This window comes from Lonchura striata, chromosome 4A, assembly GCF_050655825.1.
Source record: "Lonchura striata isolate lonStrDom1 chromosome 4A, ASM5065582v1, whole genome shotgun sequence".
Lineage (NCBI taxonomy): Eukaryota > Metazoa > Chordata > Aves > Passeriformes > Estrildidae > Lonchura > Lonchura striata.
Window position 1 is genome coordinate 17,901,654 of NC_140742.1, and position 14,210 is coordinate 17,915,863.

Below are 14,210 nucleotides of genomic sequence, written 5' to 3' on the forward strand. Positions count from 1 at the left end.
TGTATTTCTTAGTCCACTGTGCACAGCTGATTCTGTATCACATGGCAGAGCAGGGAGCCCTGGCAGAGCAGCTGCCAAGCCCTGCAGTGTTTCCTCAGCACTGCCAGGTTGGAGTGCCAGCTGGGCCAGGGTAAAGCTGTGGGTGTGGAGCAGGGGATGCTCTGCTGCCATGTGCCTCAGCTGGAGGAGGGAGGAAGGAGTGTGCTTCTTAGTTTGGGAGCTTCAGTCATCAACTGAGGGTCAAAAACTGGGAGCTGCTTCAAAAATAAACCTTGGAATGGGAGCCAGGTCTGCCTCAGGCCATGTCCTCGTAGGTGAACACTCCAGGAGAGGTGGGCTCAGCTCTGCTCCTCCATCCTCAGCACTCAACCTGTTGTATAGAAACTGCACTGACATTCTTGATGGAGGGCTTTCCAACGAGAAAGAGATATTTTATTGAGTTTAAAATGGGCAGCTTTGGGTTCCTGTGAAAGTGAGTTCTTCCTGGTTCTCCAGGTGGTGGTGGGACTTCAGTTCAGTGCCTCCTGGGTGGGGTGAAGCAGCCCTGGGAGCCTGAGCCCCTAAAACACACTGCAGATGTCACAGGGAGTCTGGAGAGGGGCAGGATAAGAGACTGGCAGGAGAGGCCCCCTCCTTGTTGGTGTTTCCCTTGTTGTGCACTGCCTGTGCAGCCCAGGGTGAGGCAGGCAGTGCTTCATCACCACCTTCTGTGCATTGCCAAAGAACATTCCAGGCTGTTGTGGAATGGAGTGTTAATCCTGGAAGGACTCACGTTCCTGTCTGGTAGATAGGTGGGGAGAAAGGGCAGGGGAATGAGGTCATGAAAGACCTGTCTCAATGAATCAGGCAATGACAGAAACCTCATCACCCAGGGGCTATTTTTAAAACAAATAGACTTGGTTTAGAATGTTAGATAGCTCATGGGGGATTTTATGATTAAGAATGCCAGTTATCATGAAATAATCTTTATCCCACCCAAAATTAGTCAGATTATTTTGTTGTGGTCCCTGAGGTACCTCTGTAAAATTGAGAAGTTGTTCAACATTTGAACAACTGGTTTCTGGGGGGAGCAAATCTATTTGCCCTGTCTTGGGAGGCCACCTGGCAAGTGAGAGACCTTGAGACTTTTTTTTTTTTTTCTTTTGAGGAAGATAAGTAACCAGAAAGTAAAAGAATCCCAAAATGGCTTTGGTGGGGAGGGATTTAAAGCCCATGCAGTCCCACCCCCTGCCATGGGCAGGGACACCTTCCACTATCCCAGGTTACTCCAAGCTCCATCCATCCTGGCCTTGGACACTTCACAAACACCTTTCACTCACAAGAACAAAGACCACGATAAATTTGACATTTCCAAGTGTTCCTCCTTACTCTTCTGTATTTCTCTTGCTGTGCTCATTTGCACACCTGCAAAAGCTTGGTTTGGTTTCCTGCAGATTTGTGGAATCTCATCCAATTTGTGCTGCAGGTGCCCAAGGAGCACCAGCTGAGCTCTCTGCAGCTGGACACAGCCAGTGGCTGCCAGGACCATGTGGTGCCATGCTCCAGAGCAGGATGTTGGTTAATTAACCTGCATTTGTCTTTATTGCTGTAGGCGAGGAAGGGGAGATACATCTCTAATTCCAACCTGTGTCCAGAGGGAAAAGGAACTGATACACAGGACCTTTCCAAACTGGGTAAGTTCAGATGCTCTCACCACTCCTTCTCTAGAAGTAGAGGTAGCATCCCTCATGTCCTCCAAATTTCAAATCACCCTGAGTGATTTCTATAATTGATTTCTCATTTGTAAAATGTTTTAAAGCAATTTATTTGAGCTCTGTGGGTGTAACCATAAACCTGCCAAGTTTGATAGTCAGAATTCTGGGAATTAAGGTCTGAGAACACATTGTTTGGTTTTTTTGCCATTGTTGTGCTTTTTAAAAATACTTTTAGTCCTCATGAGTTATTTGCAAATATTTTCTCATTCTGGGAATACAGTTCCCTGAAATGTAACATAAAGTTCAAAGACAATAGTACAAGCTGAAGTATTGTCACTTAAATTAAGATGGAGAAATGTGGAAATCTGGTTTTGTTTTTTTTAGGCATAAGATTTGGAGTAGATAATTTGAGCTTTAGTGGCCAAAAGAAGAATGTAGGACAAAAACAGCCCAGCCCTTCTCACATGGTGCAGACTGAGAGCCAAGCCTCACTCTGCTACCTTTCCAATCAATTAGATAAAGCAAAATGTTTGGTTTCTGCCTGGCCTGGGCTCTTTCCTGGTAAGTCTTCAGTTCAAACAAAAGTATGATCCTTATCTATAAGATCGTCTCAGGCTTATACGTTCCTAGTCTTTAACATAATCTGATTTATAATCTCTAGTTTTTTTGTTTAATTTTAAATAAATCAGTGACCTCATTTAGAACAAGTTACATGCTCTCTTGTTAAAGACCAGGGAATGATATCAGCTATGGACTTTCAAGAGCCTTCATGGTTTGTCCAATATTGATCTTATGTAGACAGGAAGATGTCTCCATCAGTGCAGCTCTTCAGAGATCAGAGGTACCACGAGCTGAAGGGGCAGTGCCTCCAGCAGGGCCGGCTCTTTGAGGATCCCGAGTTCCCAGCCTCGGATGAATCCCTTTACTACGACTCAGCAGCAAAAGGGAAAGTGGAATGGAAGCGGCCAAAGGTAATGGATGGATCTGTTTTCACTCCTGCTGTCTCCTCCAGCACAGACACTTCACCAAGAGGTGTCTGAGCAAAGCTGTGTTCTCTTGTGAATTGCCACCCTTGCACTCAGCTCTTTCTGGTCAAGGCTTAGCAGCAAGTTCTACCCAGAGAGAGTGGAGAGTTTTCCTTTATTGGTTGATTCCAGCTCTGGTCTCTGCATGGCTATGCTGAATTCACAATGGATTTTGTCTCTGACTTGTGTAAAACCTTAATTACCCACCAGTGATTTTCTGTGCCAAATGATCAGCTATTATCTCTAAGCAACCAAGAATGCTTGTGTCTATTTGCCACTTTTACTGGCATCTTAACAGGAAGACAAATATGTCATTTGCTTTGAATTGTAACTAATGTAGTAGGCATTTCAAATCATTAATACCATCTATATTCGGGGCCTGTTAGTTGGTTTGCTCTGAGGTTTTATGCTTCACATGTATTTTTAAATCAGATCACAGCCATAAGCAAACAATTCAGAAGAACACAAACCCATTCCCAGTCCGGCTTTCCATCAGTGTCATCTGTTGTCTTACAGTGACAAGTGTAATGGAGAGGACAGTGGAAGCCTCCAGCCAGATGCACGCAGTATTTTTGCCCTTAAGCATGATGAATCACTCCTTTAGTTCACCTATGTCCACTTTAGGGATTAGAATTAACCTTCTGGAAGCACGGACTTGGGTGTGTTTCCTTAGAAAACACAATGCCTATGTGATATCCTTCATGTGCAGCTGGTGCTGTCCTGTGACAGGGGACAACAGACGAGGCTGACCAAGGCTGGACTCTCTTTGCCAGGATGGCCTGAGGCTGCTTCTCTTCTTCTTTCCTGGTGGTGCTCATTCCTCACAGTAGCTTCTCTACTGGAATTTTAGTAAGCAGTCCAAGGGTTGCTTTCCTGCTTCTCATTTCATTTTTCCAAGTAAGACATGAGACTGAAGAATGGGGAGAATAAATTTGGGAAAGAACAACAAGACATTCCAAAGTCTATGGGTTTATTTTTATTTCTGAACACTCTTCCGTTTATTGAAGTCTTTCATCCCCTCCTAGAAGAGGAAATACTATGCAACTATTCTCAGTGAGGTCAGGAAGAGTGTTTGTTCTTCATAAAAGAGGTGAAGCAAGAGCTAAACTCTAGCCAAGGATGCCATTTTGGGCCATTCTTGTGGATATGAGTTTGTTCAAGGTGGTGGTCAGTGGTTTGAAGTCTAATTGTAGGTCAGTGATTAGCTTTGCATTCAGTTATTACCCATTAAACATGACATTAATGTAGGAAACCTCACATATTAATTGATGTTCTGTTTACATAAATTTTATTATCATTTATCATAAAACCACGCACAGATTGACCTGACACTCCTGAGGTGTTGAACCATATCCCACCAGTCCCTGGCCTCTGTGAATTCTGGTGTTGATGCCAAAACCACAGAACCATGGAATCTTCTAGGTTGCAAAAGATTTCTAAGATCATTGAATCCAACACTTACCCTGACACTACTGACTCCATTTCTAAGCTATGTCCTTAGCACCAGGTCTCTAAAAACCACTTCCAACTGCCGTCAGTTCTAGTGCTTGACAACCATTTTGGTAAAGAAATTCCTCCTTATATCTAATCTAAACCTCTCCCAGTATGTGAATCCTTTGCTGGTGTTTCAGAACACTGGGCTCTGCTAATACAACAGTTCCTCTGAGATAAACCTGGGAAATAACAACTGAGCTGAGCATGACCATTTTGAAGGTGCAGCATCTTCCAGAGTCCTTCAGTTCATGCAGGAAGCCTCCTGGGAAGATTCTCTGTGGGGAAAACCTGCTGGTTTGCTGGAAAAAGAGTAAGAAACATTCCCTCTGGTTAGTGGGCATTCTTTTTGCTCACTGATATTAGCATTATCTTGCCCTTTTCTGTGATTTCCCTGGAGTTTTCCCCCTGTGCCAGGCTGAAGTGGGGCTGGGGGCAGCTGTGTCCTGCCAAGAGGGGATGTCCTTGGCCACCTGTCAAGTTAACACTGCCTCTGTGTGGTGGTCCTGCTCAGCATGGGCTGAAAATACCCAGGAATTCCTGTCACTGCTGAATGGATGCTTTGTCTTATTTTTCACTAAACCTCGGGTTTGTGTGAACTTTTTCACTGACCCCGCAGAAAGGATGGAATCTCAAGGACATCTTTGTCAGTGTTAAACAAACAGCAGTGATCTCCCAAGCAGGGCAGGCAGGCATGTGAGGAAAGAGTGGGTAAGCTTGCTTCAGAGATAAACTGTGTTCTTTAGTTATTCACAAAGGAAAATAGTCTGATCCTACAGAATGAGACTCTTATCATGTGCTTTCCTGGTTTCCCCGCTTGACCCCGTGTTTTTTAAGCCCTGATTCTGCTTTCATCTGCATCTTCTCTTTATGAGAGGGATGTGATTGCACCCTGATGTTCTGGGAAGACAGAGCTGGTCTGTGTCCAGGCAAACAGCACAGAAAGACACCATGAGACAGGGCTGCTGATCTGCTTCCCTAGAAACCCCTCCTGTGTCCAGCCCACAGAGGGACACTGCTCTGTTTATTTAATTCCCATTAACTCCAAAGGTCAGATGCCTAGCTGAAGGTGGAGAGTTGTATCTGCACAGCCCAGTGCCCTTTTTCCTGGAAACACTGCATGCCATGGGCCCCATTCTCCACTCTTCTCACCAGTTTTCCAACCTTTTCAGGGGTGGTTATCACCATGCAAGATAAAAGTCCAGGAGATAAGGCAGTACTATGTTCTGGAATGATACAGTGATAAGAATAGATGGAACAAGTGTCTCCTCAATTCCCAAATTGGGGTGTGTAAGATGAGCAGGTTTGTGATTTATCCATCCTTTATTCTCTGGTCCCAGAGAATTCTGCACCTTCACATGTTTACAGGAGGCAGCACCAGCTTTTGTTTGTTTCTAACTGGTGGAAAAGTATCCCTTGTCTCAGGAGCTGAAACATCTTTATATTTACAAGTGCTGACTTAAACCCTGAACCGTCCCCTACCTTGTTACCTGTTTAAGATTTTGCTCTCATTTGGAAGGCAGAGGAAACTTGGGGCAAATCCCTGTGTGGGCACTTAGTCTGGGTGAACTTTACAGATTTTACATTAATGTTCTTTATTCCACAGTGACAGGATTTGTGGTCTCAGCGTCCTCCAGAATATTCAACAGTAACCCAGTTGTCATAAATTTCATGGAATGGGGATCATGCAAGATTTGGCTGTCAGGTGTGAGCAGGCCTGGGTTAAATGTCCCTCAGATGTAATGCTCCTCATCATTTCATTCCTCTGTCTCCTCTGTAGCTGTGTCACTGCAGTCTGACCCTGTTTTCCAGCTTGAAGAAGACCAGAGACATCTGCTTACATTTGGCACTCTGTGGAACCCATGGTGCCTGCAGGAGAGGGAGGTGTCCTGGCACTGCCTCAGGCTTTGAGCAGTTCCATGTCCACTGCAAGAGCAGTTTCAGGGCATGGAGTGGAGTGACAGCTCATCATACCCTGGGACATCTGCCAGGATGGGGCCTGGGGGGAATCCAGAGCTGGAGAGTGGATATTAAAGGGGAATGCCATCAGCTGGCATGGCAGTGATGTGCACTCCTCTCAGAGCAGCTGCACTGCTGCCTTCTGTGTGACAAAGTGATGGGCTTGTAACAGCCCCCGTGAGCAGTGACACTTACCTGGTCTGCCAGATCCCCTCTCCATGCCCCAACACCCTACTGGAGTGTGGCTCGTGGTTAAATGATCACTTTTTCACATCTGAATGTGCCTTTTTAATTCCTTCAGCCCCCTTTTTTTCCCACTTAAAAATATGGAGCAACAGTAATCATCTTGCTTAATTAGAATAGGGGTCCCTCCCCACCCTTCCTCCTCACCCCTAAAGATTTGCATGATATAATTATTATTTTCCTGAAGAAATTACTTATTCTGCAAAGCCTACATGTACTGAAACAGCTGAAGTTTAGGCTTCTGTTTCCCTGCCTATCTCAGAATTGTCTGCTTTTCTCTGCTGTTGGTGGTTATTGACTCTTATTCAAGTGTAGGTAAACATGTTGCAGAGCTCTGTGTGCTGACATTCATGTTTGCACTGGAAATAATGGCACATGTGGCATCTGGGAGGTGAGGAAATGTGTTTCAAAAGGTGCTGAGCTTTGAGGGAGCTCACAGATCCTGTCATGTGCCTCAGGCACAGCTGGGGACACAAAGGTGGTTTTGGGTTGGAGGCTGTGTGAGCCAGTGTCTTGTGGTTTGCTTGTTTGCTAGGCTTCTCTGGGACCTGTTTGTAGCAGAAAAGGGCTGTGAAAGACTCAGCTTTGCACAAAGATTAAATCAATCCTGAACTGGCTTCTTTTCCTTATGTGTCTGTCACAATCTGGATCTCAACACCGTGGATGTTGTCCTTCACAGACAGTCCAGCATTCTTCACTGGGTGACCTTCAGACATTCACTCCTTGAGTGCAGCTGTACAGGGCTACTGGAGGATTTTAGGACTTTCTAGATGACACTGGTGGTCATTTCAACAGGCACCTTGTGTGCTGTAATTAGTTGTGAGTGCACTAACAACTAAACACTCTGTTTGCCACTGTAGCAAATAGTTTTCCTTGTAATTAAAAGCAGATTTAGCTTGTGATCTTCAGCTACAGCTCATTATCTATGGAAAAGTTTAAAGTCAGATATTTCTTAGTTAACTGCATGTGAGTGTATATAAAGAGAATGATTGCAGTGCACCTTAATTTTTATAGAAGGGCTTAAGCCTTGCAGACTCAAAAGTGGTATAAAAGGTCATAGGCAAAGTAGGCTCTGACCTGAGTTTAAACCCTTCATCTTAAAGAAATAGGAAAGCTATTAGGAGCTAAGCCTTGGGAAGCAGTCTGCCCTGGAAGATAATCACAGATTGAGGGGGAGGTTTCTGTACACATTAATCATAGTTTTTAGGTTAAAATTGTGGAGGCAGGGACCGTGTAGTCCTCCAGACATGGTGCAGTCTTCTGTTAGTGTAGAGGGGGTGGGTGAGGGGTCAACAACAAGCAGATGGGAAACCACCAGAAGAAAATAATGCCTAAATGCTGGTGAAGTATCTTTTCTTTCCTCATTAAGGACAAACCGTGTCACCCAAAGCTCCTGCAGCCCGAGTCTGGCAGTGCTGCACGTTTGAGGGGAGCTGTCCCAGCAGCCTGGGTGCTCGGAGCTGTGGGCTGAGCTGCAGCCATCTGTCCCTGTGGCGCAGGTGGCAATGTGCAGAGCGGGAGGAGCTGCGTGCCCAGGGCTGGCGAGGAAGGCGGTGACCCCATCCCAGCTGGGCAGCTCCGAGGTTGGCACGGCTCCCGAGGATGCAAGTGGCAGCACAAAAGCATCCTCTTCTCACCCGTTGCCCTGGCAACTGCGCATTCAAACAGGATTGGCAGCGGGATCCTGCAGGAGATGATGCAGTTGCAATTAAGTCGAATTGTCTTCACGTTGTTAAGAATTCATTTTGAGCTGGGAGGGAAGGGGAGGGGTGGTGGGTGCGTGTTGGGGGTAGAATGATGGGCTGCCACCCCTCTGAGATGCCGGGGTGGGCAGGGCTTCATCGTGCTCTGGGTTTCTTTAGGGGTAAAATTAGTGCTGGCACTTGGCTTCTGAACATTGGGGTTTTGTTGGAGCGACTGAAAATCTGCCTCGGGAGCTTTATTTGTTTAATGAGGCTGGATTTGGTGGAGTGAGTGATCTTCTGTGCAGCTATTGATGTTCTTGCATCCTGGTGATCCACAGACTGGAAATGCAGGGTTTACTAAGATCCCAGGGAATTGGGTTCCTAAGAGGAGGTGTCCAAAAGTGGAGGACAAGCTCTTTCAAATCCAGCTCAAAACAAGCCTTACCCTTCCTGTATGGCTGCAGTTCTGGATCAGCTGGGTTCAGAATCTGCTTTCTTGTTTTATTTGGTGAAACCAGTTGGTTTGGATAATTTTCACCAGCAGCTGGAAATATAAAATAATTTTCAAGAGGAAAACTCACCTGGTTTTGCCAGGGAGTGATTTCACCAAATTGTGATTTGGTGCTTAAGATACATGGGAATTCACTGAAATTCAAAACTTTCTATAGCATTTAGCAGCCAGGATTTTGGAGGGAATGTTGAAATCAAAATGTAATTTAAATACAAGTTCTAATAACTCAAATACATACAGAATGCACTGATCTACAGAGATCAAAAAGGTAACTGGAATCCCTTGGAACTGGAATTCTCATTTTGCCAACCAAGAATGGAAGTTTTCATAGAGCATATCATGACAGAATAACATTGTGATTATTTGTGCTACCCTAATACAATCCTGTAATCATTTTGAAGGTAAGAACAGTCTCAGACGTTCCAAGTAATTGATCTTTCTGAGGAGCACACACTTTGTTAAAATGGAAGGGAGAAATATAGTGGCTTTTTTTGTGGGGGGGAAATACTGGGTTAAAATACTTTTTGGTTTTAATTTAAATGTTGTAACTTTTCCCCAAATGTGCTGATAAAGCTGAAGTATTTATTGGATTTTTTTTTTTTTTTTTTTTTTTTATTTGGAGGCAAGGAAACATTTTTTAGCCCTGAAGGGCTTTCCTGTGTTGGTCTTTTAAGGTACTTAGAACAGCATGTTCTGAGAGTGTCCAGCCAAACAATTCACTGAAAACATCGTGGGCTTTGTTTTGTTTTTTCCCTTCTTCCATTATTGTTTTCTCCTAGGGTTTTGATGTTGGGTTTTTTCATTTTTTTTCACTGAACATGTTCTGAAGAGGAAATGTGGCACCTACTAGCACCCTGACAGGTGAAGGTAGGGAGCTCCAAGCAGCTCTTTCCTACAGTCCACTGCCCTTTCTTGGATGAGAACTAGCAAAGGTGGATTTTTTTTTGGGAGTGTGTTTGTGTGTTTCACAACTGGGAGGTTCATCTGGGATTTTTTTTTTCACAGCTGAATGGAAAAGGAAGAACCAAACAGGAGGATTTTTGTTACATCCGGCATGTAAAATGTCCTTGACAACTCACAAAATCTGAGAGCAGCCAAAGGAGTCTCCTGTGTTCCAGGCTGATATTATTATTTATTAATTTATTAGCTAATCTTTTCTGGAGCTGACCTGTAGTGCAAAGGGAAGGGCTTTTATTGCCACAGCAGAAGAGCTGCCACAAAATATACCTTGTTGAATATAATAAAAATACTTAATAGTCAGTTGAGGAAATATTATGCTGGCCCCAGGAAAAGGGGATGGGAGGGTTGAAATGCCCACACTGTGGCCACTGTGCAAATTCATGTTCAACGTGACCCTGGTCCTTTGTCAGTGGCTCTGACATCTCTGCTGCAAGCCCTGCCTCAGCTTCTGCAGGTGTTCTGCTATCACCAGGCAAACTGAAAAATGTGTGTTGACTTTGTCTGCAGGTTTGGCCTATTATTATTCTAAAGTAACCTTTGTAACCAAAGCCTCAAATTAATAATTAACAGGCTTGTCTCTGGAAATCTGATGGGCATTGGACTCTGAGAAAATCCTGTGAACAGCAAATATTTAATATTGGATTGCATTTTGCTAAAGAGAATTTTAAATTTAACAGTATAAACTTCACAAGCAATTATCCATTTCACATAGTAACCCCCTAGCAAGGTGAAATCTTGATTCATTTGCAACAGCATTTCTGTCTGTGACAAGACCAACCCAATTTCTAACATGAAAGTAAAGCCTGGATGGTGGGCTGTGAGGGCATGAACCCAGAGCAGGCAGGCAGGGCAGTGTTTATTATGGGTATGTGCACATGGGTGTGTGCACGTGAATGGGGCAGGGGCTTGGCAAGCATGATGCTGAAGGGTGAAGCAGTGCTTTGGACTTGCTTTGCCACCCCAGTGCAAATATGAGGCATTTGGAAGGCAGGCAGAGCCACAATCTGTGCTGGAGAGCTTGAATGGTGGTAGCTTTATACAATTTTTTTTTTTTTTTTTTTTTTTTTTTTTTTTTTGTACTAAGGGTAGTGATGGGAAAGAGGATGGGTCCAAGGAGAAGCGACTGGGCTGATCAGTCACCAGACACAAAGGGTTGTTGCAGATGTGTTGTATGTGTTGTTAAGCACTTTCTTTCCCAGCTGTTGGTTCCTGGAGGCAGAAAGTGGAGCAGAGCAGTGTGTGCTGCCCCCAGGACTCCTCTCACACAGCCAAACAAACAGGGAGGGATCTCTTCATTCCCTGAGTCCCTCCCAGCAGTTATTGCTGGCAGGGGCTGGGATTCCACCCTCGGGGGCCGTGTGAGCCTTGTCCAGGTCCCATTTCCCCAGGCCAGGCTCTGCAGGCCACATCCAGTGCAGTGTGCTGTGGCTCTAGACCAGAAACCCTCAGAACCTGATAAAATTCCATTCCTGTGTCTGTGAAGGTCCACCAGGAACAGGATAAAATTCCACACTGTTCTAGGAACAGCTTTCTGCAGCAGGCTGGTGATGCCCAGCTCTGGCAGAGTGTGCTTCACCCTGAAGAGATCTTGTGTGTTAATTTGTAAAATGAAAATATGGGTGCCCACAGTGCTCCAGGGAGGGAGCCTCACTTTTTTTGAGATGAATGTTTAATTTAAGAAGATCTATTGAGACTGAAACAGATACTATTTTTTTCTCTTGGGGATGTTATTTTAAGAAAGTGTCCTTTTCTAAACAATAGAAACTTATAAACATAGTTTAATTCACTTTTAGTCTCACCAGTGATTTCTGCTGGTATCCCTCAACATTAATATCAGGGTTTTTGGTCCCTGGCTACTTTCAGAGTTTTGGGAACCTCACTGTGTTCTGTTTGTCACCTTGTCTGTCCCCCAGCAGGCTGAGTATGGGAGGCATCATGAAAACATTGTTTGGCATGTTTCCATCTTGGTTTCTGCCTGGATAAAACATTCCTCCCATAATATTTTGTCCTTAATGTTTTCAGCTGGGGAAGTTGTGACATGTTTCTTCTTGGAATTGCCGAAATGTTCCCAGAATCGAGCTGTTGCTCACCCTTATTCTATGAAATCCATAATTTTCTTTTTATTTTGCCTGGAAAATCTTGCTAAGATGGGGCTTGCCCAGAAGAAGAGATGAGCAAGGCACCATAAAACCTCCAGGTCTGACCTCTCCAGTGCAGCCTGGTGACTGAGTGGACCCCATATGACATCAATTTGATGGCTCAATCCCACTCCTGATGTCACATCAGAAAATTCTTTGGTTTTAGTTGTGCCCTTTATTGCTGGAAGCAAAAACCCCACAGTGGCCACCCTTTATTTCCATAGGATGAAGTGGCAACGTTTGGAAAGTGGCAGCTTGCTCAGTGGTATTATTCACCCAAGTCTTCCAGGACTATAATTAAAGGCAAACATTTGTAAATGACATGCATGCTTGCCAAGCAGACAGCTCTCCAGATGCCAGTTTTCTGTTATCTTCTCTCTTGGCACTTTTTCCAGTTTGTATTTCCCTCCCTCAGATTGGATGAAGGCTTTCTTATGTTGTTGTGGTTATTTCCTCTGCAGAAAAAAAATATTAAACGACCTCAATGTCATTTCTAGAGAACAAACAGTACAACTCCAAGGCTCTGAATGTTTCTTTAAAATGTCAGGTTTTATTTAGTTGGTTCAGTTGTCATTAGATGAAAATTGGTTTCTCAAGCAGTTGCTGTTTGTCCTGAGGCAATGTGGTGATGGTAAGAATGACATGGTAAAATTAATTTTGAGACTGTAAAACAAAAAGCCTGAGGATCTTATCCCCTGCTAGCATAAGTCTTCTTACAGTAATTGTTAGTTCATTGATTTAGTTTTCGAAAAGAATTAAATGTCTGACTTCTCTGAAGCGAAAATTACAGCCCAAACATGCCAGTTGCAAAGGAAATTGAGGTATTGTTCTGTCAACACTCTTCAGTAAGAGTGGAAAGCATCCACATCCAAAAAATGCTTTCTGTGTGACAAGCTTCATGTTTTTGTCATATTATTTCCATATTTAAAAGGGTATTTGGGATGAGCTGGAATTTGAGGTTTAGTAAGCCATTCTGCCTCTGATTTGCAGAGTAATTTGTTTGAATTTCATGCTGTGTTCCTGTGAACCAAATGTATGTTTCCTTCAAGATTAATTCTATTTAAAGATTAAATAAATATGTATGTTTTCTGGGCTAAAAAAAAGCTTCAAAAAATCCTTCACAGCTGAAAGAACCTTTTAGAACTGCTTTGTTGCCTGTATGTGGCAATGTTTCTAACTTAATCACAAAGGCTAAACCATTTTGAATTTGCATTTCTTCCCAGCTTTCAGGAAATAAAATGTTGTTCCTCGGGAAAAATACACTTGTTGTTAAGAGCAGGTGCTGTCTTACAATTATCTTACAATTATTCAGTTATTACACTGAACTTTGGCCTGTGTTGGAGGTGGCAGGGGCCACCTTGAGCTCCTGGTGTGCATCAGGAAATGGAATCTGAGTCTGGAGCTGTCCAGGAGCCATCTGGGCACTCCTGCTCCAGGTGACCCTTCCTGAGCTTGGGAGGTGGACAAGTGGCTCCCCAAGGTCTGCTTAATAAAGAGTGTTTGTGCTGTATAAAGCACACTGAGCTCTGATTTTTGTCTGGGAACAGCACTTTCTAGTCTGGTACAGTGAATAATTAGCAAAATAGATTGTTTTTTTTGCCTAAGACCATACTAAATCTTCAGTCCTGTGATGGTGAGTGAAAAATTAAATCTCATTTAGCAGTGATCCACCTATGGCCTGAGCTTTGGTGTGCACATTTGGAATTTTATTGCTGCTACAGGTTTACCACAAGAGTTTTAAGGAAGCACTTGTGGGACTGATAAAAGACAAAAAACCAGGAATTTTCTCTCCCTGGGTCAGTAGGATAACCCTATAGATAATCCATTTTTGTGCAGAGCTGCATTTGCTGTGCATGACCACTGCTATCTGTTTCCTCCTCCCTTCAGATAAGGGCATTTAAGCCTTGGACATCTGATTTTCCTCCCGAAATGGAAATGTGACTGCAGCACCTCCCTCCTCCCTCACTCCCTGACTCTGCTCTTCACCAATAAAACTCCTCACAAGTGACAGTTGCCTAAAAGCTGCTTTTCACACTTGGGCACATGATCTAACTGGTCAAAGAGCTGGTGTCTGCACTGTAAGTGGAATAACTCCAATTTAATCCAAATATTTCAGATGTAATCCAACCATGGCATTTCTCCTTCCTAGTCTTAACGAGCACATTTATTTCCGTAAAATGATCAATGTCACATGAACCAAACCAAAGCTGTAGCTGTCTGTGGACAGAGGTGGATTGAGGGGACATGCGATCACTATCAGCCATCACCATAGCTGAAGTGGTGATGATTTACAGCTGAGAATCTGCCCTGCAGCTCTGCATTTGGGTGGAGTGAAAACTGCATTCCCTGAGGGGGAGGGTGTGCTTGGAAGACACAGGGATGCCAGGTTAAGCTGCTTGTGCAGATATTCCAAAATGTGCAAAAAATTAAAAACCAACGTCACCCCCAATGAACATAATGGCTGAGCTGTAAATACTTATGTTGTAAGACAAGAGAAAAGCAAC

The 14,210-nt window shown here is 43.9% G+C and overlaps 1 protein-coding gene across 3 annotated transcripts in view; it reads left to right on the forward strand.

The window, feature by feature from the left end:
- LOC110467895 (calpain-5) overlaps window positions 1-14,210 on the forward strand; it is a 60,675-nt gene that overhangs the window by 4,798 nt on the left and 41,667 nt on the right. For all 3 annotated transcript variants that reach the window (XM_085570533.1, XM_085570535.1, XM_085570534.1), the window contains exons 2-3: window positions 1,592-1,673; window positions 2,493-2,665. In XM_085570533.1, the coding sequence (XP_085426659.1) occupies window positions 2,501-2,665 (165 nt within the window). In that variant the 5' untranslated portion in view covers window positions 1,592-1,673; window positions 2,493-2,500. The remainder of the gene's footprint in view (window positions 1-1,591; window positions 1,674-2,492; window positions 2,666-14,210) is intronic.